General features: G+C 31.5%; 1 protein-coding gene across 1 annotated transcript; it reads left to right on the forward strand.

Annotated features, from left to right (window-relative positions):
- The first annotated feature begins 3,370 nt into the window (after positions 1-3,370).
- On the forward strand, positions 3,371-12,841 carry LOC145839938 (uncharacterized). Its single transcript, XM_082947252.1, has 14 exons — positions 3,371-3,645; positions 4,799-4,894; positions 5,161-5,327; positions 7,586-7,822; positions 9,104-9,330; positions 9,616-9,851; positions 10,078-10,198; positions 10,272-10,338; positions 10,504-10,552; positions 11,266-11,469; positions 11,760-11,837; positions 12,055-12,108; positions 12,177-12,435; positions 12,650-12,841. The coding sequence occupies exons 1-14, from the start codon at positions 3,371-3,373 to the stop codon at positions 12,839-12,841; spliced, it is 2,262 nt and encodes a 753-aa protein (XP_082803378.1).
- The last annotated feature ends 344 nt before the right edge of the window (positions 12,842-13,185 follow it).

The following is a 13,185-nucleotide window of genomic DNA, read 5'->3' on the forward strand; positions in this document are numbered from 1 at the left end:
TAAATGTATTTTAATAACCCTTTTGAATTAAAGATCCATCTTAATACTTTTAAGACTTAGAAACTAGACATTTTACAGCAGACTTTTTCGTTTTCCGAAAAATAGCAAGTTACCAAGAAAAAGTACTTACCGAAAACCAGCGACGTCGGCCGAAAGCAAAACAACGAATCTAATAAAAGCTCACATTCTCCCAACACTAGCGCGGTGTTTTTCCTCGCACAGCGAGGTTATTGCTTCCTATGCCCTCACAATTATAGTTTAGAGGGTCGTGTGTGATCTGATGCTTCGTCTCCTCTCTCTTTTTTCACTTTCGAGCAACAGCGGTGGCGATTAAAATTTGCTGAGCGGCGACGACGCGGAGAGAGGCGACGGAAAGAAGTGCATTCGACGGCAAGTCGACGAGCAGAAGCTTTTTATTTTGTAGCAGAAGTAAAGCGAGACGGCAGCTTTGGAAGCTTGTCGAAGTTTTGAATATCGAGATTCTGTTTTTGTACATGGTTAATGAGCTGTTTGCTGGTTTGAAAAACTTTTATTTGAAACATATTGTTTAGTTATTTATTGTTATATGTTTATTGTTGTTTGAAAGTTTAGGTTTAGATTTGTTAAGTTAATTCGATCAACTAATTTTTTATTTTTTAGATAGAATGAAAAAAAACTTAAAATAAGTAGTTAAAGTTTTTTGATATTGTTTTTACAGTTTTTGTAAGTACTTTAAAGAACGAGACTTAAAATTTTTAAACTATTTTTTAACATCAATTAAATGAAAACGAAACAACTAATTTGATTTGGAAAAGATTTTTATGGATTAAAAGTAATAGTTTTTTATACTGAAATTGTTTTAGATTAATTACTATACAGTAAACTATTAATAATCGATTTGTCCTAAATATGAATATTAGCTACTCTTATCTACGAAATAAATGTTTTTATTTAAACTGTTAGAAGCAAATAAAACTAAAACAGTAAACAATTAGACCTTATGTAGCAAACAATTTGTTAAATAAGTTTTAAAATTTAATTTTATTAACAACAAAATTAGTTGACATCTTTTTGTATAATTTTTTTTAAATAAAATTAACTCTTTAAAACATTGAATTTTTATAATAGTTTTACTTTGAAGTCCTGATGTAACACCTTTATAATGTGTTGTCATTTATTTTCTACAACTTGAATACAGCAATTTTGACTTGTAGACAAACAAAAGTATTAAATTAATTATGCGTCGAACAAACTTAGTAGCGAATAAATAGACTTAATAAACAAAAGTATGCGTAAAAACTAAGGAGGAAAAAAGTTGCTTTCTTTCGCGACGCCGTAAAAACATTTAAAGGATTGTTTAACTGCGGGCTATTCAAAAATCTCAACGAAATTACACAACACATCCAGAACACCAGCGAGATTTCATTAGAGACCCTTCAAAACCGCCCCCTTTTAAAGCGTTGTGCCGTCGCACAAAGTGAAGTTATCTCAGCAGCTAGATGCCTTTTCCTTATTTTTATGAGTGACAGAAGTTTGCGAAAGAACAAAACGAAGGGGATAATCTCAGCGAGATAAGAAGCAGCGAAATTAGGTGAGGGCAAGTTTTATTTGAATGATGGGTGAAGAATCGACTTATTTTGAACTCTTCTCTTTATGGCTTCCAAGTGAAGGTAGCTCCTCACATGCCGCTAGTTAGGGACGCCGAATTATCAACCATTTAGAACTCTCGTTTTTCTGGCAGCATAGAAACTTTGTTATTTTATTTTGTGTTTGGAAGTTGGCTTACATAAAGTCATAGTCTCTGATGGCCACTTGCATGCTAGTAGAAGCCATACGGATTTCTTTGATAACTTTTTTTTTCCTTGCGCTTTGTAAAAGCTTTTAAAAATGCTCATAGAGCAAGCAGATTCTTATTTTTGCTTAACATTTAATTGTTTTAATTCTAGCTAATACATTATTGAATAGTCTACTTATAAAAACTACTACTTTTCTAACAAAAAATTAAGTTTTTGAGTTCTTATTAGCTGGTGGCAAGCATTTCTTTCACTTTTTACACGCAGTATTCCATCAGAAATCATTTAAAAAACAATCAGCGTGTCGAAATTACTTGGGAAGGCGAACCAAAAAATCGAGACAGACAAGTGGTATGCCGAAAACTGTCGCCTTTACTTCAGTTTCCGAACAAAAAGCAAATCTGTCGCCGACATTGCTAATTTCACCTCGCTTCTTTATCCGCTAACGTCATAACACGCGATTTTAAAATCGCTTTCAGCTACCACACACAACGCGCCGCTAATTTCTTCTCTCGCTAATTGTCAGCTCGTTAGAGGCCGTCGCTGTTTTTTTTTTTCGGTTTAAAGAAGAAAAAGCTTTAATAGAAGGTGATTTCGCTCGGTGTGTTTTCGGTTGCGTGTTTTATCGCAAACACACAAACAAAGAAAAGCGATTTCGGTGTTTACACAGCGCGCTTCTGCTAACACGATTTCGCCTGTTTCGCCAAGGTCCAAGGTTTGTAACCGCAATAGAAATTAAATTAGTTGTTGCCGCTTCACGGCAACCAGTTGTCAGGCAACGGAGCTGATCGCAATCTGTCTTCCACGGTGCCTCCTCCCAGGTCGACGCCACGGTCGAAATCGGTTGCCGTGGTAACGAGATGATGAGAGGAGCGCGTTTGTATCAAGTCTAATGGGCTATAATTTTTCCAAAGATATATTTTTAAAAGAGGTTGGGTGCGATTAGGTATTGTTTTTAAAAGTGTCTGAGGTTCCTAAAATTAATTAACTTTAATTATACATTAACAATTCTTTGTTTTTCAATAAATAAGTAACTTTAAAACCCATTATCATAGTATAATTTTTTATATATCCTTTTTAATCAATAAATAAGCGTAAGTATAGTGTTCACATTTAAAATTTTTGAAAAAGTTGTTGTTTAGGTAGTGTTTAGGTTAGAGGTGTTAAAAATAATACATGGAAAAGAAATATCTTTTGTTAATAATGTAAGACTTTTTCAAAAATTTTTTCACATAATTTTAAAGCGATTTCTTGTAAATATTTTACAATTTACTATAATTTATGAACTACTCTAGTTAAATTCAAAACAACAGCTGTTTTATATTATTTTAATTTCTTGGTAAATAATACTTGTTTGTAAATTAGACATTAGTACTTTTGTTTCTGATAGAAACAGCATAAAACTGAGAATCATAATAAAAACTGTTATAAAACTAAATTTTAAGCAGATTGCTTTTTTTGTAAACAATAAAGTTTATGTTTTAGAAATAAGGTTTAGCATGCGAAAAATACTTTTTTAAATTACAAACACTTACTAATCACTTACAGGTATTTAATAACAAAATAACACTTTTAGTTTAAATAAAAATATTCTAAAAATGGGTTCTTCAGCAGTTCCGGGTACTTCTCCTGATTTATCGACAATTTTAAGCCAATCAGGTGCCAAGTTCGGGGATTATTTTTCTCAACCCGACCTTGCCAGTATGTGGATGCTTAACAACCCGGCAGCCATGTTACCTGGTAACCCGTTTCCTGGGGAATTTCCGCAAATTCCCTCTAATTTTGGTTGGATGAATGGGGCTAAGCAGCAAAAAGGTGAAGAACTTTCCGGGTTCGACCCGCTACAATTAGGAGGCCCAAATCAGTTTAACTGGTGAGTATTTAAACAAATTATTCTATAACTAAGTAAAACAAAAACTTAGTAATATCTTTATATCAACTGCTTAAAATACCTATTAAAAATTACGTTGCCTGTAATCCTTTAAAACTTCGAAAAATTGTACTATTTTTTTTAATAAAGAAGTGTTTGCTTTAAAATAAGTTTTATTGTTTAGCTTTGTTGTGTGGTAGCTCTTAAAATATATTTATACTCTAATATTACAGGTCAAAAGACAAACATATAAACTTATCAACAATCATAAAATTTACTACAGGCATTTGTACTTATCTGGAAAAAAGTTAGAATTGATTAACTCAATCGGGCACAAACTTTATTTAAAAAATAATATAAATTACTAGTAACTATACTTTAACTTTTTTAAGACAATATTAAACTTAAAAACTTCAAAGTAACATTACCTGATAAAGTTGTGTCTTTCAAAATAAAACTGCTAAAGACTATAAAATACTAAACCTCGAAAACCCATCAAAAAGCTTCTCCTTGAGAAAAAAGTTTTAACTATAGACATATGGTTTACTTTACCGCGTCTGTAGGAAGCTTAAAACCGCCTTCGCAGACGTCGGTGATTTTCGTCGAAGCTGGTCAATTAAAAGTGCGAAAGTGCTGAAAGCGGGACGACCCGGTTGCCAAGCAACCATGCCACCTTGGTTACCATGCGAGAGACCACAAGCGTTTATCTGCTTCATTGCAGCTCGCAACTTGGCAACCGTTGCTAAGGAGCTTGTTTACATGGCGACGTGGTTGGCTCGTCGGATGTGTTTTTACTGCCGCGTGTGTGGCTGGTTGCTATGGCAAACTGCTGACTTGTTTAGTTGTAACAACAAAAATATTGAATGTAAAATTAGATTGTACTACCGGTTCGCTGTTTGCAAAACAAAGTTCTCTTTCGTTTAATTTATGTACTCAAAACAGTGTCAAAAACTTCTCTTTATTTAATTTGTGTTTCTATCTGTTGTTGCTTAGTATTTGAATATTTTGCAAGCGAAAACATCTTTAAAACAATAAATTTGATTTTTGTTCTTTTCCAACCGTTCCAACGAACTGATTTTTTCATAAATGAAAGTTTACAACATTTCCCAAGCAGATTTTAAGTTTGTTATTGCTTCAAAAAACTGAACACTTTCAGGTTACAAGTTTTAAACCTGATGAACTTGAACAAGAAGCATGAAAATTTGTTGCCATTTCTTAATATGCCAATGTTCGACAACACAACGTTTTCACGGTAAAATTATAAATTACTAAAACTATAATTAGAATAAAGCGTGTTTTTATCAGCTTTTAATACAAAAAACTAACTGTCACTTGCATTAACTTAACTTGATTTTTTACTTAATAACAATAAAAAAATTATTTTTTATTAATTTTTTCTTTCTTCAAAATAAAGAGTTTGCAGTTTTTCAACAAATAAGTTTAATAATTAACTATAACACCGTTTTGGATTTTTTTTTATAATTTTTATTTTCTTTCTGATTCTCATCTTTTACACAGCAACAACCAGCTCAATCATCATCAGCTGGTTTCCACGCAACAGAGATCAACTTCCGCTATGACGTCATCACCAGAACTGTCATCCCCGACTTCCGTTGCCGAATGTCAGCAGTCCCCGACTGCTGTTAGTAGCAACGGAATAAGAGTCGTTACTCCTAGCAACAACAGTTAGTTTTTGTTGAACTGTATAGTGTGCACACGATGAAAAAGCCAATACGAAACTAAAGTTTTCATTTATATTTACTATAATGTTTTCTAAATATATTTATCATTCGGTTTATAAAAATATATTTAATTCATTTTGGATTTTCTAAAAAAAAATTGCAAAAAGGCCATTAACTTTGCATATGATGAACAAATTTTGCAGCTGTTAAATTTATTTATGTTCTTTAAAAATTAATTGAAGCAAGCAATGGTTTTAACTTTCTCCAGCTTGAATTTGTTTGTGACATTAACGGCTGCAGAAAGTATATCAGTTTTTTAATATATATAAATGTCACTAAGCGCTTGAATATATAAACGAAGTTAACATATATTAACTTACACTCGTCAAAGCTTTACGGGTTCGCGAGCTTTTAACAAGCGCATTGATGTTTCAACAAATTTAAATTCAACTTATCAATCCTACAAACTCGCACGTGCTTAGGTGCTACGCAGCTCAAAGTAGATTTGAATGCTAAATAAAGCTGATTTCAGTAACTTCGGTGCCAAGTCCTGACACCGCGGATTAGCGCTAACCTTCCTGTTTGTTCCAATCTTCAGCGCTATAAAACACTACCCTGCGTAAGCTGGTGTATAGAGAAGGTGATTAGTTATTTCAGTAGAGAAAAAGGGAGAAAGATTCTTGTTGTTTTGTAGTTGGCGGTTCTCAAACAAAAAAGCTGCTTGCGATAATCGCACACAGGTCTATGCAGATGACTGCCAACATATTGATGACTTTTTGTGTGTTTGAGGATTATGGATGCGCATTTTTTGTTTGTTTTTTAAATAATTATTTGTTTGATTTGATTAATATAAAACATGTAAAGCATAATTAATTATATTGATCTAGTCAGAAAGCTCTTGTGCCTCTAATAAATCTTTTTATTTATTTTATTTTACGTTTTTAGATGTGTAAACTGAGAAAGCTTACAACAAAAATTAATGACAGAAAAATTTGCGAGTAAGCAAAAAAGCCTGCATAAAAATATCAAAAGTTTTTCTCTGCTAAAAGGTTTTGCAAAACCCTCTACCTACAGCCATTAACTAAGCTGCACCTCGCTAAGATTTTTAAAACACTGAAAGGTCGACTTGTCTCGCGCGATGTGTATTTTTGAAAAGCGTTAAATCACGGAACTCGTCTCTGAAATCAACTAAAAGCTCTGAGTGTCGCGGCGAGCTCAGTCGGCTATTTATCTGCCGTTCGATCATTTAGCGAATTTCGGCGGTAATTATTCTCGCACCACTCACCTCACACATCACGATAGAGAGAGAGTTTCAAACGGCCGCAGCAAAAAGAAACGAATATAAATTTGGCGCGGCGATAAATAATGAATAAAAGCTTCTCGTCGTTCGATCCTCAGCTGTCGGGCGGCACTTTGTACCAAAGAAAGCTGGAAAGCCTATTGAGTGACGAAAGCGAGCACTTTTGACACAGAGATTATTGTGACGTCACAGCGAACGTTGTTTTGCGAATGAGCGGCGGGTAAAAACGTTTTGATTGGCACAAGGGGTCGAGCGGCGTTCTCTTTTTTTTTCGCAAAGTGCCGTCAACGTTTGTATATCGCACCCGTACTTAACACCGCAAATATTCGATTTCGTTTGTACAGGCAGCAGCGAATTACAAACATTGAAAACTAGTTTGGTTTATTCGCTTCGTTCTACTCGAGATTATCTGCTGCCGTCGCTGCTTATTTTTATCGCCGCTCTTAATTCTTTGTCACATCATTGCAGCTTATTTATTCGGCTTTTTCTATGCGTTGTTGTGTGTTGCCAATGGTAACCTTCGTCGATAGAAGCGTTGCTAGAGATCACTATTGGCTGCGTGTCTAATTTATCGATTGACGAGCTCCCTTTCCGTTCCAGCTTCATTTTAAATCGCAACCTGCGAGTGTTTGCCTTTTCACTTTGTATTTTTTATCTCAGAAAGCTAATTGAAACTGAAAGGCAACTGTCGTCGGTGAGTATTTATAATCATACATTGCTTGTTATTAATTTTAGCTGCTCACTCAAAAAATTAATAGTTCAAGGTTTTCATTTTCTAATATTATTACAAGAGAGTCTGATAACAAAACTGTAAACCAAAACAGGCAATAAAGCTTAAAAAAGAAGATTTTGATCTGACATAATACATATGTTTATTTATAGAAAGATAAAATTTCAATGTGTAAACTTATTTAAACTTAAAATTAAAATTTGTTTAAATGCAAGTTAAAAACATTCGCAGACTTGATGGAAAATTCAGTGAGCAAAATGAGGCTTCAAAACCGGTTACCAGGGTCAACCTGCCATCACCACGTGGCAACAGAGGGTTGCAGGTGGACGGTGAACCTGCCGAAAGGTCACGTGAGCAGCTCGGAGGTGGAAGTTAAGAAGGACGAAGGAGGAGAGGAGTTTTTGGAGGTGACATGCGGCGACAACAATGCCCTCCTTTACATTTCAAGACTTAGCCAGGGTAGCAAAGGTGGGTTTTTGTTAATAAACATTTGTTTAGTTTATCTTAAATTTTGAACTTGAATTTTACTACTGGATGCAGATATGAATAAGTAATAAGTTATAAACAAGAATAGTTTAAACAAATTTTTGTTTTTATGAAATTATTATTTAAAGTCAAAAGACAAGTTCGTCAGTACATTTTTATAAAAATAAAACTAAAGCAGATTAAATATTTTTTCTAGTTTTGTATAAACATTCAATATTTAAAGTTGCTAAATATTGATTTGTATAGGATACTTTTTTACTTATCTAGTTAACTTCCTTGCTCAATTATAGCGAATTATATTTAATTTCAAATAAAAAAGTAGTTTCTTTTTAAAGTATACATCATTTAAACTTTTTTATCGTTTTTTTTTTGTCCTTAACGAAATTGTGCTGCTTGTAATGTTCAGCAAATAATTTAATCTAAAAAAATGTTAAAGAATCGTTATAGTAACTTGTTTTTTCTTTCAAACAAAACCTAAGCGTAATGACTTTCAAAATTTACCTAAATGCATGTAAAGAAGAATTCTAAATAATAATGCATTTGTGCGAAATCTTTGTAATAGCTGTTATATCTATTTGTCAAAGTATACATAAACATTGTGTCAATGTATTTTAATTCACATATTTAATATAAAATATTCGCAATTTTAGAAAAAACATTATCAAGAACAATAAACAATAAAACCCAAAGTCCGTTTAAACCAAACCTATAAAGAACTTTAAAACTAAAATACATAAATTAATTAAAAACAGCATGTTTGACTTAAAATACATTGTAATTGACAACAGCTCACAGTTAAAAAGGTTGCAAAGCAGATTGCAATACAAAATCACGAGCGCAAAACATACTAGCTACTTACGCACAAAAGTATTTCTTTGCAACTTAATTACCTTTTCGTAACCCTATTCCTTATGCTTCGCCTCGTTTTTTTCGTTTGTTTGACCAGAACGTGAAATTCCATTCAATCCGGCCGCTCGTGTCTTTTTTAGATAATTTTTCTTTTTATGTTTAAGTTGTTATTTTCTCGAAGTCGTGCCGTCTCTATCTGTTTTTTGCATTAGCTTTTTAAACTAAACAAAGCAGAGCGAAGTTTAATGGTATTACTGTATTTATTTGTTTTATGTTTTATTCGTTTAATTAAATGATTTAATTAAAAGAAAATTTTTCACATAAATTTTTAAAATGTTTTATTACAAAGAAAATAAGTAGCTTTAAACATTATTCAAAATTTAATTTTTAACTCAACTTATTTAAACTCTATAGGTAAATCAATTCTGTATGAGCTGGGGGGCAAGCAAAGCTGGATGCACCCCAACGAGTTCCAAGCGATAAGCGGGAGGGAGACTGCCAAGGATTGGAAGAGGAGCATCAGACATCACGGGAAGAGTCTGAAAGCTCTCATGTCAAAATCGGTTATCATTCATCATCAGAACGAATGCGAGTGTGAATGGTGTCTGAAGAACATCGCTTTTTTCGCTCAACAGCATGTGGTGAGACTATTTCCGTGGTATCTATCTCAAACTGCAATGTTTTTTATTAACGTTATATGATAAATTGTTACTAGCATAAGTTTTGTCTTATAAAAAAGTAACAAAAGGACAGTGCTTTCCATAGGAATAAAAAAAAGATAAAAAAATTATTAAAAAACTAAGGAATTTACTTAACAGCACCAAGGGTCAAATAAGACTGATTAACATTTTAAACTTTTTAATTGATCAATATATGATATAGATTTATTTTCTAAAACTTTAAAAGTAAGCAAAAATATCAAACAGACAAGTTCTGCTGAAGGTGAAGTGCCAAATAAAATAAGCCATATTTTTCATTCCACCATCAACAACCAGCGGGAAGATCTTGATGACGTCACTGCATGGCAACCTTTGGTTTCGTTGCCAAGCAACCTGCCCAGCTCTTCTCTGATGGGTTTCGACAACTCGCCGTTGCTAGCCAAAATCAGCGAATCAGCGACGAGAAATTCCGCTTTCACTTGCGTTCTGCCGTCTAGAAAAATGTTTGTTGATCATTTTTTAATTTAAATAATATTTTACTCTTTCCGATCTATATACCTTCTTTATCACTGTGTAATTCAATTTATACATTTGTTATGTCTTTTTTCCCTGAAATAAATGCAATAAAAGTAACTATAACTTTAAAATATGAACAACAAAATAATGTAGATAAAGTTTCACGGTATTGAAGTTGAGGGGTATGTCTATAATAATAGAGTTTTTATTCAGAGCTTCTCCGTCACAAATGCAACGAAAATCTCCATGTTTGAATGATAAAAAAGATAAAAGTCCTGCAGCAAACGGAGATACAGCTTCTAGAAAAAGATCACACAATGTTGAACAAAATCAGGTTAGGAGTTTGTTAGATAGAGAAAAAAATATATACATACATTTTTTTACCAAATTATAACTTTTTTTTGCAGAATCAGTTAAATGAAGAAGCAAACGAGTTACATCCAGCTGTTAACAAGAAATCAAAAATTGAAAACGGTTTGTTTTTTGAGATAATAGTTTTTCATGTATTTGAACACACAAAATAAGTAATGAATAATTTCAAAAGCTGCATATATTTTAGCACTACAATAAAAACAAAATATTTGACCAACTATAATTGCATAACGAATTTACGATACTAAAGTACACATATTTTTTTAGACTTTCTGCAGAATTTACACGAAAATTCAATCAACTTCGAAAATAAAAAGTAAGTTATTTTTTTTAAACTTTATTATTTGTAAAATTGCTCACAGTTACCCTTTAAAATGACAGCGAATTGTCTAAAGTAAAGTCTTTTTATTTTTAATTTAAATTTATTTGTGTCCTAATTTGTAGAAGTAGACTTTTTACTTAACAACTCTATTTAAGTTTTTATTGAAGCCAACTTAGTTTGCTCTGCAAAAAGCTGTTATCAAAAAGTAAGTTAAATTTTTTTGTTTTAAAAGTTCTAAGTAGGATTTTTTTGAAATGATCAACAATAGACAGACGGTTTGTAATACTGCATATTTAAGTAGGCAATTTGCTGATACTTAGATGTATACTGATAACAGCATTAACTTACCTAGGTAAAATTTTTAATTATATTTTTACAATCTATAAAAAGTTTTTTCATTTTTGTTACACATATGTTGTCCAAATATACTGCTAAATAAATATTTTAAAAACTTCAATTTACTACTTTACTAAATTTAAATAGATATTATTTGAGCGGACTAATTTGTAATCAATTTAAGTTTTTTAATAGAAAACCACTATGAGCCTAAAAACAATTGTTTATGTATATATACTTATATGTAATTTAGAGTTACATTTTTAGCTAAAAAAAATAAGTCATGTTCTCTAACAACGAGATCCTTTGTTTAAACATTAAGTATTTTTTTATACTTATATTGCTTTCTTTAATTAGCAATTTTTTTACAGATTGGTGCTAGACCATTCGAATCTTGTAAAGAACATGGCAGCTGCATTCGGACAATTGGCGCCAAATTTACTTGAAAATATTAAAATAAATTGCAATTCTCAAGTAGAACAAGAAAAAAGACAATCAGAAGAATTAAAATCTTTTGAATTATGTCAGAAAACTAACTTGAATAATGTGAAAGACCATTACGAAATTTCAGAAAAGTAAACAGTTATGTAGTTTTAAAAACTTCATTTTTAACTAAATTTAATATTTCTATAAGCATTAAAAATAATATAAGAAGCTGCAAGAATTGATTATATTTATTAAAATAATCTTAGTTTTTATAAAAATTATAAAAATACATAAATTTAAAGCATGATTAGTATCAACTGATACGGCTTAAAATTTAACTAAAAAGCTAAAAAACATATACTCAATTTTATCTTTAATATAACTGTTAAAGCAAACAACGTAATACTTTTCAGGTTTAAATATTTAGTTTTTATTTTAGCAAATCAAACGAGAAAAATGAAGGTGTTGTTAAAAAATCAATACAGAAGAACGTAAAAAGACCAAGTAGCGTCCCTATGTAAGTATTTTTTGTACAATTCATTTAGGTATATAGTTAAACATTATTACAGATAAAGTACAACAAAATAAAAATGCATACTTCGTATCATTTAGTTAAAAACATTTATAAAACTTTGAGTTGGTAAACCTGATGTGGTTAAAATTAATTTTTTTCTGCAGTAATGTGTAAAAAATATTGTTTTTGTGAAACAAAACTCTAAAATTTTTATTTTCAGAAAACTTAAAGAACCAACAAAAAAGCCAAGAATTTCTCGTTCACTATTTGACTTGTAAGTTTATAGTACGTAAGATATAAATTTATGTATTTGAAATTAACTAAATTTGTTTTATTATACAGAAATTCCTCTTTACAAGATGCTTCTTTTAAGAACATTAACCTTCAGACCGATAAAACACATCATAAAACTGAACCTGTGTCTCACACTTCAACAAAAAACGCTTCATTGTTGGGTGAGACTAACAACAGGACATCTTTCATGTCTGCTGACAAAGATACCATGGAAACGATATTGAAAAATTCTGATGAAATGAGCAAATGGAGTTGTGAAAGAGTTGGTCAGTATTTGGATGAAATCAATTTAGGGCAATATAAACAAGTAAGTTAAAAACATTTTTTTCTAAATACACCATTTTGCTTTAAAACTTCTTAACAGTATGTAAAATTAAATTTTAACGTAGTCAAAAATATTTTTACTTAAAATTAAAATTTCATAAGTATAACGACTTTTATCTTGTTTAGATTAAAGTTTTAAAGTTGTTGTTTGTTCTACAACACGAAACAAAAATATGCAATTGTAACCATGACAACAGATATTCCTTGACAACGGAATCAATGGACATTCCCTCCCGTTAATTCGTGAGGACTCGTGCTTGAGCAGGTTGCAAATGAAACTGGGTCACGCTCACACCCTCATTTCCTCCGTTCACCGTCACTTGGGGTCGTACTTATTCATCCTCGAAGCTCACCATTCATCTTCCTCACCTCTTAACGATTCAGGGTAAAACCCGAGATTGAAACTTGATTACTGTGCAAACTTTAATTTAACGTCTCTATTTGCTTACACGGCGCTTCTAAAGTTTACCATTTTTTTATTTTTTGAGGTTTTTAATAAAATATTTTTCAGTAACTTTTTGTCACATCTCAAATTAGCAAAGGAATTTTTTTGACTGATAGTCTTTTTTCTGAAGTTTTTAAAGGCAGTTTGTGCTCTTTGTTCTATTTTTTCTGAGTAAAAGCATATTTGTAAAAAAAAATATACAAGTTTATCAACTTTTTTTTTTATTACAAGATCGACAACTTTTGGTTTTTCTATGTGCAAAAAATAAAATTATAAGTCTGAAGTTTG

The sequence above is a fragment of the Thalia democratica genome, chromosome 1 (assembly GCF_965202585.1).
Source record: "Thalia democratica chromosome 1, ktThaDemo2.hap1.1, whole genome shotgun sequence".
Lineage (NCBI taxonomy): Eukaryota > Metazoa > Chordata > Thaliacea > Salpida > Salpidae > Thalia > Thalia democratica.